This window comes from Balaenoptera borealis (assembly GCF_965194805.1).
Source record: "Balaenoptera borealis genome assembly, chromosome: 3".
Lineage (NCBI taxonomy): Eukaryota > Metazoa > Chordata > Mammalia > Artiodactyla > Balaenopteridae > Balaenoptera > Balaenoptera borealis.
The window spans coordinates 159,640,274-159,654,126 of NC_138866.1; the positions used below are offsets into that span (position 1 = coordinate 159,640,274).

A 13,853-nucleotide genomic window follows, 5' to 3' on the forward strand; every position below is an offset into this window, starting at 1 on the left:
CCAAGTCTTTAAATGTCTCTGTGTCTCAATTTATTCAGTGAATTGAAGTAATATTTCCTGCTCCCTGACTCACTGGCTTCTGAGGTTCAAATGAGATTATATACAAGGTCGTAAAGTTCTTCGTAAGGTTATCAAATTAGCGTAGGACCATGGGGTCTTGTAAGGTCAGCTGGTCCCCAACAAGGCTCAGGTTTTCCTAATGCGCTCTCTTTCTTCCTGATGTTATGGCTTGACTTCAACATTATTAACTTTGGAAAGTTGGGGCAGCAACTCACTGGGCCACAGCCCATTAGCTAGGAGGTGTTTGTCCGCAGCTTCCAGAGGCACCAGTGTGGCACTGCCCACTTCATAACCCTGTCCTGTAAGAAATGTCTGGAAGTAAATTGCTTGGCTTGGAGTTCACTGCCTTGTACTTAAGGGGAAAACACAGCATCTCTTTGAGGGCAGGGATGACCTTCTACTCAGGTTTGTATTGTCTGGCCGCAGTGCCTGGCACAGTTTGTCCCCAAACATGCTTTTTGAATTGAATTGAAATGAAGTGAGTTGAATTGAATTGAATTGAGTTCTATTTGGCCAGTTCCCAAACCCAGAGGCAACCCAGAGCCCAGGTTGGCTGCTGTAAGAGTGGCTTGAAATGCTGAGCAAACAGCCTGCAGACACTACACAATAGTTCTTGTCCGCATGACATCCTTAGGAAAGAGGACAGCAGGACAGATCCTCCTCCTTTGGGGCACACATCCTGTACCTGCAAGAGAATGGGTCCCCTCTCACCTGGAAGGTTAGCTTGGTCTATGGGCTGCATTTGGCTCTGCATTTCTGTGGTTTTTTCTTCATTCTGTTCTTTGAGTCCAGGAGTAACTTGTTTTCCTGGGGTCTTAGGGGAGGCTAGAGAGTATGGATAGAATGAAGAAGAGAGCTTCACAAAAGTTTAAAAGACAACACACTCTTCGTGTATTCATTTGCTCAAAAAGAGCGTCTTTCTAGGGCCTGTGATGTGCCAGGCAATATCGGGGGATACTGGGGTTATAAAGATGAGCCCCACACACCCTGCCCTTGGGGGGCTCTCAGGGGGCCTGTTCACGGCCAGTGCAGCACTGGCCTGTCAGTCAGGTTTCCTGTACATGATGTCAATGGCCTACAACGTGTTTCTGAAGGAGCTGAGATTTTTCTGGTGGAATTGTTTGTGTCTGTGTGTCTCTCCAAAAGGGACTCCATTCTGGCCGTGAACCCCATCAACACTGTACGTGGGGGTGAGTGTGGCAGCGAGAGGAGCTATTAATTCAACAGCCCGCCCACTCCTCTGTTTCCCAAGGCAGTTCATTTAAAAGCTAGAGAGAGGCCCTCCTAAAGCAATGACAATGGTGCAGCCACTATGGAGAACAGTATGGATGTCCTTAAAAAACTAAAAGTAGAGCTACCATATGATGCAGCAGTCCCACTCCTGGGTATATATCCAGAAAAGACGAAAGTTCTAATTCGAAAAGATACATACACCCCAATGTTCATAGCAGCACTATTTACAATAGCCAAGACATGGAAGCAACATGTCACCGACAGATGAATGGATACAGAAGATGTAGTATATGTGTGTGTGTGTGTGTGTGTGTGTGTGTGTGTGTGTGTGTATGTATATATATGGTGGAATACTACTCAGCCATAAAAAAGAATGAAATAATGCCATTTGCAGCAACATGGATGGATCTAGAGATTATCATACTAAGTGAAATAAGTCAGTCAGAGAAGCACAAATATCATATGATATCTTTTATGTGTGGAATCTAATCAATAGTGCTAATGAACTTATTTACAAGACAGAAACAGACTCACAGACATAGAAAACAAACTTATGGTCACCAAAGGGAAAAAGTGGGGGAGGGATATATTAGGAGTATGGGATTAACAGATACACACTACTATATATAAAATAGATGAGGAACAAGGATTTACTGTAAAGCACAGGGAACTATATTCAATATCTTGTAATAACCTATAATGGAAAAGCATCTGAAAAAGTGTGTGTGTATACACAAAACTGAATCACTTTGCTGTACACCTGAAACTAACACAACATTGTAAATCAACTATACTTCAATAAAAAAATTGTGATAAAATATGCATAACATAAAATTTACCATAGTAACCATTTTTAAGTGTACAGTTCAGTGACACGAGCTACATTCACATCATTGTGAACTAGAATTATTTTTAGTTGTTTAGTAATTATTAGTGTAATGTCTGTCCTCCCTCCCTTCCCCTGAAGTATAGGTTCCTTGAGGGCTGGGTCTGTCATATCCCCAAGTACCTGGAACAGGTCTTGGAACTAGGAGACACTCATTCAATATCTGTTCAGTGAATGACTATTCTGGGAACCACCAACATTAGTTTTCACGTAGATGGGGGCGGCCAGTTTTTGTCTGTAGGGCTGTGCGAATAATAGTTGAAGCCCTGCCTCCCTCTTTGCTACAGTTTTTCTCCTTCCTTCCGGGGTTACAAATGGAAACACTTACAGGTGCTGTCGCAGTGGCATCTGTTTTCCCAGGCAGAGTGGCTGGAGTTTCCCGTGCAGCGCATGAAGGGCGACCTTCTGCGGAAGCCTTTCTTGCAGTCACAGTTTATCATGGTGCCCACCTCGTACCTGAGGACCTTGAACGTGGCGTTTCTGAGACTCGGTGGGTCTTCAACACAAGCATCTGCCAAGACAAAAAGGCACCTTAGGAGTCCAGGAGCTCCCAAACGTGGGCATATGATTGAATCACACGTTCCTTCGCTCGATTTAAGGGGTTTGTGTGTACCCCACTGTTTCCTGGAGAGAAACTAAGGCTGTTGAAGTTTCTTTAGAAACCTTCATATCAGAGATGGTTCAAAATTTAACTTCAGCCAAGTTCATCTCCAAACTACAATGTCTTTTAAACTAAATGAATGGAAACGAATGAGGTTTTATTCTGAATATGCCTCCTGCCGAGCAAGTATAGAATGAGGGGGCACAAGGGATATGAGGAAAGGGAGGGACGAACCACATGGATTTAATCGAGGGATGAAATGTGTCTGTGAGACATACTTTGAAGGAAATAAAGATTGTCTGACTTTCTGTAATTAATGATTCTGTAAGGTTTTTTTTTGAAGAAATATTTGTAAAGTGCTTCACTCAATGTCTGGTGAGTAGGAAATGTGTGTTTCTCACCCACCAACCCACCTCTAAGTTTACCAAATTCCTTCTCACACCACGAAGACCTGGCCCTCCCTCGCCCCCAAAAATGGTCTCTGGCTTCCCACTAAAGACCCTCAAAAAAGTGGCTGAACATCCAACTATTATGGGAGGAAAAGGTGCTGGTCTCATCAGAGCAATGATTCCATTGTATATCTCGCGACAAACTCTCCTGCTTCAAGAGATGAGATTTTTCAGGAAAAAGTCACAGGCTGGATAAAGGAAGCAGACAGGAAGGACCACAGGAAACAGAAAAAAGGGAGGCAGCCGGGGCTCCCACAGCTGGCCTCGCCACCCAGCAAACGGGCACAGGGTCCGGGCAGGTTGCTGCACTCGCTGCTGGCAGAGGACCATCTGCCGATCGTCTGTTAATCACTCAGGGTGGAGTAGACCTTCTGTGAGCCCTCACAGTCTGCCCAGCATCTTGTCATCCTGGAAACCACCCCCATCCAAGATGCAGGACCCTCCTGACACCCTTAAGAAGGTGAGGTGAACCTGGACAGCTTGTCCCACCTCTAACCAAGAAGGGACTAAACAAAAGCAGTTTGAATGGCTCACTGGGCCAGCAGTTGTAGAGGAACATGTAACATAATGTAAATTCCAGGAATTATAATAATCATAATAAGGCAAGAAACACAGCATGGTGGAAAGGGGAGAAGGATGGGTTTCTAAGTTGTAGTTCTACCAGGTTACTAGCTATACAGCTTTATTGTTTTTACTTATCTAAGACTTGGCTTCCTTTTTTGTAAAATGGGTATAATAATTATTTTACCGATTTCTTTTAAATATTACATGAAATAACATATTAAGGTAACTTGCAGAGCACCTGGCACATAATAGGCATAGAATAGATGCTAGTCAGTTGCAAACTATCATATATAGAATGGATAAACAACAAGGTCCTACTGTATGACACAGGGAACTATATTCAATATCCTGTGATAAACCATAATGGAAAAGAACATGAAAAAGAATGTATATGTGTATGTATAACTGAACCACTTTCCTGTACAGTAGAAATGATCACAACACTGTAAATCAAGTGTACTTCAATAAAATTAATTAAAAAAGAAAAAGAAAAAGAATAGGTACTAGTTCCGCTCCCTTTTTTTCCTGTCCAGAAAAAGAAAATGTCCAGATAGAAACTGGGCTGAGTTTTACCTTAACCCTTAACTCCTGCAAAAGTTCATCTCTCCCTACAGCCCATATCATCAGTACCATTCGCTGGCACTTATCATACGTCAATACCAACCAACAATTTAAGTATCGGAAGGTAAATCTGTTGCTAAAACAAGATGTGTGTAATAATCAGAAAAGCCAAATGAAGGAACAAGGCAAGGATGTTCCCTCTTACCACTGCTTTTCAACATCATATTGGAAGTCCTAGCTAATGCAGTTAGAAAAGAAAAGGAAATAAAAGGTATCCAGATTGGGATGGAAGAAACAAAACTGTCTTTGTTTGCAGAAGACATGTTATCTATGTAGAAAATCTGAAAGAATAGACCAAAAATAAAACCTCCTCGTACTAATAAGTGATTACAGCAGGGTTACAAGATACAAAGCTAATATACAAAAGTCAACCTCTTTGCTAAATACCAGCAATGACCAAGAGGAAATTGAAATTAAAAGCACAATACCATTTACATTAGCACCCCCAAAATGAAGTACTTGGGTATAAGTAAAAAAAAAAAAAAAATTATGTACAAGATCTACATGAGGAAAAACCATAAAACTCTGATGAAATAAATCAATGAAGAGCTAAATAAATGGAGAGATATTCCATGTTCATGGATAGGAAGATTCAATATTGTCAATATGTTAGTTCTTCCCAACTTGATCTATAGATCCAAGGCAATCCCAATAAAACGCCCAGCCACTTATTTGGTGGATGTCAACAAACGGAATCTAAGTTTATATGAAGAGACAAAAGACTCAGAATAGCCAACACAATATTGACTGAAAGGAGCAAAGTTGGAGGACATACTACCTGACTTCAAGACTCACTATAAAGTTACATTAATCAAGACAGTGTGGTATTGGTGAAAGGATAGACAGATAGATCAGTGGGACAGAATAGAGAGTCCAGAAATAGAACAACTGATCTTTGACAAAGGGGCAAAGGCAATACAATGGAGCAAAGCCAGTCTTTTCAACAAATGGTGCTAGAACAACTGGACATCCACATGCAAAAAAAAAAAAAAAACAAAAAAAACTAAACACACATCTTATGTCCCTCACAAAAATTAACTCAAAATGGATCACAGACCTAAAAGTAAAACACAAAACTATAAAACTCCTTGAAAATAATATAGGAGAAAGTCTAGATGACCTTGGGTTTGGTGACAACTTCTTAGATGCAACACCAAAGGCACAGTCCATTAAAAAAAGAATTGAGAATCTGGACCTCATTAAAATAAAAAAATTTCCAGAGATTGGCACAACATTGTAAATAAACTATACTTCAGTAAAAACAAGTAAAACAAAACAAACAAAAAAGAGGAGTACGGTGTTTGTTTTTGTGTTATTTTCTTGTTACCATATGCTTTAAAAAAAATAAATCCTGATTTAACGGAAAAAAAAATTTTTCTGCTCTTAGGAGACACTGTCAAGAGAATGGAAAGACAAGCCACAGACTGGGAGAAAATATTTATATGATAAAGGGCTGTTATCCAAAATATACAAAGAACTCTTAAAACTCAACAATAAGAACCCTGATTGAAAAAAATGGGCCAAAGTCCTGAACAGACAGCTCACCAAAGAAGATATACAGATGGCAAATAAGTATATGAAAAGATGTTCCACATCATGTCATCAGGGAAATGCAAATTAAAACAACAATAAGATGCCACTGCACACCTTTAGAATGACCAAAGTTCAGAACACCTAATGCTGGTGAGGATGTGGTGCAACAGAATCCCTCATACATTGCTGATGGGAAAGCAAAATGGTACAGACACTTAGGAAGACAGTTTTGGCAGTTTCTTACAAAACTAAACATACTCTTAATGTACCATCCCGCCATCATGCTTCTTGGTATTTACCCAAAGGAGTTGAAAAGCTGAGTCCACAAAAAAACCTGCACATGGATGTTTCTAGCAGCTTTATTAATAATTGTCAAAATTTGGAAGCAATCTTAGATGTCCCTCAGTAAATGAGTGGATAAATAAACTGTGGTACATTCAGACAATGGGATGTTACTCAGTGCTAAAAAGAAATGAACTCTCAAGCCATGAAAAGACATAGAGGAAACTTTAATGCATATTACTAAGTGAAAGAAGACAATCTTAAAAGGCTATACACTGTATGAGTCCAACTATATGACACTCTAGAAAAGGAAAAATTATGAAGGTCGTAAAAAGAATTGGTAGGTTGCCAGGGGTTAGGGAGGAGGAAGGGATGAATATGTGGAGCACAGAGGATTTTTAGGGCAGTGAAATTACTCTGTAGGACACCATAATAATGGATACCTATTAGTCCGAACCCATAGAATATACAACACCAAGAGTGAACCCTAATGTAAACTATGGGCTTTGGGCAATGATGATGCATCAGTGTAGGTTTATCAATGGTGACAAACGTGCAATCTGGTGGGGGATGTTGATAATGTGACAATGGGGGAGGCTGTGCATGTGTGATGTCAGGAGTATATGGGAAATCTCTGTACCTTCTGCTCAGTTTTACTGTGAACCTAAAACTGTTAAAAAAGAACAACTTACAAGCACACAATGGACATTCCCTGAGCTAGATAAAATAATTGAAGGGAAAAAGAAAAACAGCCCATGAGGACTTCTGCTTCTGACCATGACAAAATTTATCTTCCTGCTGAAAACAACTTTAAAACCAGACAAAATATGTGAAAAAGCATTTGCAGGCATTTAGCAATGGGCAGTGCAGCACAGCATTATCTGAGAGGAAGGAAGCACATGAAGTGAGCCCACCATTGCCATGGCTTTCCTCCTGGGGCACTTTCCTGCCAGGTAGCACCAAAGTGGAGCCAGCAGAGTGGTGGCCTCACTGACCTGAAGAGGGAAAAAAATCAGAGCCCTAGGCTGCTGGCATGGGTGGAATTTGTGGGATGGGGCTCTAGAGAGGAGGGGGGCAGAAGTGTGTGTGAGGATACTCTTTGGGGTTTTAATCCAGCAGCTGGGCTGAATATGAACAGGGCAGGACCCTGTGACTTAGAACCAACTCCCTGCTGTGGAGACTGAGAGAAGAATAGTTATACCAAATTTTATTTACAAAAACAGGCATCTGTTGCCAGGTGTGGCTATATTTATATCAGAGAGTAGATTTCAAAGTAAGAAACATTAGTCATAGATGACTTGGTTGGTTACATGAAATTACTGAGAAATCTCCAAAATAACTATGAGAACTTAGCAAATTTAGCAATCTCAATATACAAAAATCACTTGTGGTTATACTGTGAGCCACCAATTAGAAAATTAAAAATTTTAAAACAATCCCATTTACAATAGTATGAAAAGACATAACATACTCAGGAATAAATTTACTGAAAACTCGCAAGGCCTTTAAACTGAAAGTTCTGAAACACTGCTAACATAAAGAATTATATAAATGGAAAAATGCACAATGTTTATGGATTGGGAGTTTTTTTTTTTAATAAATTTATTTATTTATTTATCTATTTATGGCTGTGTTGGGTCTTCGTTTCTGTGCAAGGGCTTTCTCTAGTCGTGGCAGGCGGGGGCCACTCTTCATCGCGGTGCGCGGGCCTCTCATTATCGCGGCCTCTCTTGTTGTGGAGCACAGGCTCCAAACACGCAGGCTCAGTAGTTGTGGCTCACGGGCCTAGTTGCTCCGTGGCATGTGGGATCCTCCCGGACCGGGGCACGAACCCATGTCCCCTGCATTGGCAGGCGGATTCCCAACCACTGCGCCACCAGGGAAGCCCCGGGAGTTTTTTTTTTTAAAGATGTCAACTTATCTTAAATTGATCAATAAACTCAATGCAATTACAATAAAAAAAAATCCAACACACTTTTTGGTAGAAATTTGGCAAGACACAAAGACCTAGAATTTTAAGACAATCTTAAAATGATGTACAAATTTGGAGGATTCACATCATCTGATATCAAGACTTTCTATAAAGCTTCAATGACCAAGACAGTACATACTGATAAAAGATAGACAAATAGGCTAATGGAACAGAATAGAAAATCCAGAAATAGACTGACATAGGTATATTCAGGTGATTTTTTACAAACACACCATGACAATTCAATGAGGGAAGGGAAAATCTCAACAAATGCTTCTGGAACAAATGATAATTGTATAGGGAAAAAAGAACTTCACTCCACATACAAAAATTAATTTTATTATATATTTAAACATAAAAGATCCATCCATACACCAAATCCATACATTATAGATGTAAACATAAAAGATAAAACTATTAAGTTTCTAAAAGAACATAAAGGCAAATAGCTTTGCAAGCTAGGGATAGGCAAAGATTTCCTAGGGAAGACACAAAAAGCACTAACCATAAAATAATAGTAAATTTAAAACTTCTGCTCTTCCTAAGACATTAAGAAAATGAAAAAAATGAATGATACAGGTAGACTGGGAGAAAAATCTTTGCAACACATATATCTGACAAAAAGACTTGTGTCCACATTATACAAAGAAATACAAATCAATACTAAAAGTCAAACAACCCAATAAGTAAGTGGGCAAAGACTTGAATGGTCACTTCTCCAAAGAAGATATCTGATTATCAATAAGCACTTGAAAATGTGCTGAAGACATCATTAGATATCAAGAAAAAGCAAATTGGAAACCACCATGAAATAGTCCATTAGAATGGGTAAAATGGATGAAAGACTGACAACACCAAATGTTGGCAAGGAGCTACTGGAACTCACTTCCATTACTGTTGGGAGTGTAAAATAATGCCAAAACTCAAAGTTTTAAAAATGAAGTTAAATATATACCTGCCCTATGATCCAGCCGTTCCACTCCTTGGTATTTATCTAGGAGGAGTGAAAGCACATGCCTACAAAAAGACTTAAGCAAAACATTTATAGTAGCTTTGAATAATCTCAAAAACATTATGTTGAACAAAAGAAGACAGACACAAAATACACACACTGTTTGATTCCATTTATATGAAGTTTATGAAAAGACAAAACTAGTATGCAGAAAGAATTCAAAGTAGTGGTTGCTTGTGGTGGGTGGGGATTGATTGGAAGGAGACAGTAGGGGGATGGAAACATGAGTGTACATCTTTGCCCTGATGACAAATTGAAATTATAATGGACTTGTCACAGTTCAAGTCGGGAGGCCATTGAAGACCCGGTCTCAGACATGTCCCTGCACCACTGAGAACTTGAATTTTCTCTGAACTGCATCAAACTTAAGGACACCACCAGCCATTTTCAAAACAATATCTGCCAGCAGCTGCAACCTTATGGTCTCAAGGTCTCCCCTTGAAATTATGCAACCATTTCAGACCCCAACCAATTCTTACTCAATAAGCACCCTTACTGCTTGCCAGCTCCAATTATAATTCTTGATAAACAACTCATGTCACCAACTGTAACCTTGTGGGGTTTTGCCTTTATAAGTGTCCCCTATTTTGTAGTTGGAGGGAGGGGGTGGAGAAACAATTCAAGGTCTTCTTGAATCTGTGTCACTGGGGCATTCCTAACAAACCCCAATTAACAATTTTTTATTTCAGTCAGGTCTCCGTTTCTGAAATGTTGGTTAACAGCCCAGACTCATCAAATTGTACACTTCAGATCTGTGCATTTCACTACATGTAATTTTACTTCAAAAAAATCATTAAGAAGTATACTGAGCAATTCTCGTGATTATCCACTAGCACAAATAATCAAGGATTGACCTCAGACGCATTTGGAATCTGACGACTCAACCACAAACCAAGAGAGTTTCTAAACACAGAAATTTGAAAAGAAGGCAGACAGATTGCCTTCGGGGCAACTTTGTGTCTTTAAAAACTATTTACATGATGATATGCTTTTCTAAATTAGGCCATGGAAATTTCCAGGATCATCATAAATTAGCCCAAGCATCTGAGGAGGTCATGCGGGGACAAGAGAAATTTCCAGAACTTCTTACTCCCACAGACTTTCCTTTTATAAAAGCATCTTTCCTGGAATCTAGAAGCACTGAAACTTCCCTGGTCTATAGCTAAGAACTAGTAAAGAACTTGACTATAACCCTTTTCCCTGGAACCATGTGAAGAGTGTTCCAAGTATCACCTGAAGAAAGTGTGTGTGTTGGGGGGCAGGGGAGTGTGCAGGAAAGGTAGACCCGGGGTGTGGGTGGTGTTTCTTTTAACAGGAATAAATCTGGGATTTTTAAAAGCCCTTCTCAGGGCGGTGTCGTAAAAGAAACAGCAGTGCAACATCTTAAAAAAAAGGATGAAAACACTTTGTCTTTCCTGAAATCTTGCAGAGGAACATTGAAAGACAGTTCTGTTTATGTGACTCAGCAAAATGTCTTTACAGCCTCCTTCCCCATATTATCACTTACAAATTTTCACACAGCATGGCAGCTGCCCTCATTCTCTAGTTTTACTCCAAAAGCTCTAAAATTTCTCGAAATTCAGCAAACGGGTTTTTTCCGCCGTTACTCTTGCACCCACCTTTCCAGATCTATTTCTTGCTTCCACCAGAGGCTCTGACTTTCTAACAGAAATTATTCTCTGCTCTCAGCTCTGACCCATTCTCCCAGCTCAGGAGGCAAATGCAGAATTTTTTTTGGAAGGTGGGAAGGGAAATGTTTTTCTCTCTGTCATTTTTAAGTATTGGTGCATTTCCGGATTGGATGTCATTTTCTCTTCTGAGAGTTTTGAAAGTGTGTGCTGCCTGCAGATTGGAGGAAAAAGTTTAGACTACTAACCTCCGTGTTGGGACTTGGGGCGAATGCTCAGAGCTGGGACACTGGGGCCCCTGGAGGGGTCCTACCATGGGCTCGGAGGAACATTGATGTGGTCTTGCCTCCTACCTTTTATGTAGGCAGAGGGGAAAGAGAGCCAGTAATTATTATTCATCCTGAAAAATCCCAAGGAATTTTCCCAAGGGACTTGCATTGAGAGTTAAACTGAGCTCTTCCAATGTTGAAGGTGTTTCACTTCTTATTTCAAATTTTTGCTAAGAATGGTAACTGGAAAGACACAGGCAGGACCCCATATGTCCCACCCCCTGTCCCCACCCAGCCTCCATCCCTGTCCCTGAAACACTGTCCCAGGTGCATCTTCCCTTGGGATATTTGTAGGCTTGTTGCCTCCAGGAATTCCCTGCTCAACTGAAATGCAGGAATTCATGACTGCTTTTGGCTTCTTCAGCTGACATTAGCGACAGTAATTGAGAGCCACGTTGCTCTGGGCTGTGTCACCGCACAGGTCTGGGAGGAAGGTGGCTGAGGGTGAGGGACCCTGGGACACGCTTCGCTTTTTTTTCTGTGTTGTTTTGCCTTTTGTTTTCCCTCCACTGGATTGCTGGAGGCTCATCTCCTCCATCTCACCACGCCCATGCTAGGAAGGGAAAGATTAGGCATTCGTAGGTTACACAGCAACAGATTGAGGGATTCAGACCAGCTTTTCTGTCTCCTAGGCGTCTGCTCTCTCCTTTCCGCCACTGCTCCCAGAAGGACAGTCGTACAGCCTCTACTGCTTGGGTGTCCAATAAAAGATGAGAAACTTGGTGAAACGAGGCACTCCCTTCTCTTCCTCTGAGTGGCCTGTCACTCACTAAGAGAGACGAGAGGTGCAGACCAGGGCTTCCTGATTGGATCTGGATTCCTGACACCCTTTCTCTCATTTCGCATATGACCTCAACTCCACTCCCTAAATAAAGCTACCCCTTGGTGTCTTGCTGTTTTATTTTTAGAGGGGAATAGAACTAAGGTAAATTTTGTGCTGATATATTTTTGTGTTCCTCGAGTTAACCAGAAATAGCAACACCTGGAAGGCAGTCGGTCCTTTGAGCCGGGAAGTCGGTTTCCTACAGCTGGTAGGACTCTGCTTCACTTGTTCACAGCAGAGCTTCTCAAACTTTAATGTGTGTACACGTGGCTTGGGGGGCTTGTTAAATGCATATTTGGGCACAGTGGGGTGAGTGTGGAGGCTGAAACTCTCTCTCGAGCGCCCCGATGCTACCGGGGCTGTAGCCGCACCCAGCAGTGGCTGCCTCATCTTCCCCCCTCTTCTACCCCCTCCGGAGGGCCCACCTCCCCCAGGGGACCGAGAGCAGCGCCCTCAGGCGGGGCTGAATCTGCTTACAGAACACGTCATTCCCAGGCAAAGCATCTAAGAGGGTGCAGTGAGAGAGAACTCCCCTGGCTGGAGGAAAGGTGGGTGGGTGAAAATGGCTGTGGGCAAGGTGATTTTTTTTAAAAAGTTCTTTTCTGTTTTTGTTCAAAATGAGAGAGCACTCATCTGGCCCTTGTGGCCTGTGTAACGTGAAAGATAAGGAAAAGGAAGGGGCTTCAAAAGGATGTGGACAGGGTCTGAGATAAGATTCTTTGCTCTGTGGATGAATCAAGATCAAGTTATGTTTACCCGTACAGCCCAGCCAGCACTGAGTGCATGGCTTCATCTTTGTGTCCTTCTGCTTGGCCGTCTATACAGTGGGGATCGGGGATGAACATTAGAATAACTCACTAAGCACAGAAACTTCTAGATGATGATTTACTAAGCTTTATGCAAGGGACATAGGTGTCCATCAAGAGTTTGGGGCATTGGATAAAGAAATTGTGTAGTTCTTGACCTAAAGACATTCATCTTCTGTGTCAGATCTGAGAAGAACCCCAAGATATACCTAATGTCAAAGACAGTCTCCAAATTCCTTGGGAAATCCACCCAGCAGTCTGAGCCTTATAGAAAGCAGGTGTTTTGGGTTCAAAATAAAATATTATAGGACATGTTGACTATTCCTCTCAATAGGATCCCAGGATCTGAGAGCTGGGAGAAACCCCAAAGATGATTTAGACTAATCTCCCCTTTTGTTGATAAGGAAACTGAGGCTGAGTGCCATTCCTCCAATTGTGGCAAACCTGGGAGTAGAACGGAGCCCTGACTCCCATTTCAGTGCTTTCCCATCATTATCTTCAGGAATGAGTGTACTTCTCACCCTGCTATGGAAGGTTCTCTCTAGCTAGGAGTTAAGAGCTATGTCTAAAGTATCTGGGTTACTGGGAAGTGTTTGTGAGATGTTGTGGTTTAATTCAGATCATTATCTTTGAAGTCAGGGAGCTCAGGTCCTCCATTTGGGGCTATTTATAGAATAGTAACTGACATCTGAGCCCTGCCTGTGTGCTGCTCACTTGTAGAGATCACCTTCCATGCTCACTACAACCCTCAGAGGGACATATATTGTCACCCCACTTTGTACAGCAGGAGATTGAAGTTCAGAGAGATTCAGTCAATCGCCCAAGTCACACAGCTCAAGGTGATGGGATCAGAATCACAAGAAAGCCCACTATTGCTGCCCTCATGTCTACCTTTTAAAAAAAAAAATCTCACTTTTGCTTTCAGGAAATTCTTTCAAATAGCGAACATAAATGTCTCAGGAAGAAGCAAGGGAGAAGAGGACAGAGTGTGGAGAAAAGGTTTGCATGGACCTCAGCTCAGAGGGCGATGCAGTTGCTTTCTCTGTAGGAGTGA

General features: G+C 41.4%; 1 protein-coding gene across 2 annotated transcripts in view; it reads right to left on the bottom strand.

The window, feature by feature from the left end:
* IL2RA (interleukin 2 receptor subunit alpha) overlaps positions 1–13,853 on the bottom strand; it is a 48,244-nt gene that overhangs the window by 14,560 nt on the left and 19,831 nt on the right. For both annotated transcript variants that reach the window (XM_082387190.1, XM_082387189.1), the window contains exons 2-3: positions 2,508–2,690; positions 772–885 (exon numbers count right to left, since the gene is read on the bottom strand). In XM_082387190.1, coding sequence (XP_082243316.1) covers positions 772–885; positions 2,508–2,690 — 297 coding nt within the window. The remainder of the gene's footprint in view (positions 1–771; positions 886–2,507; positions 2,691–13,853) is intronic.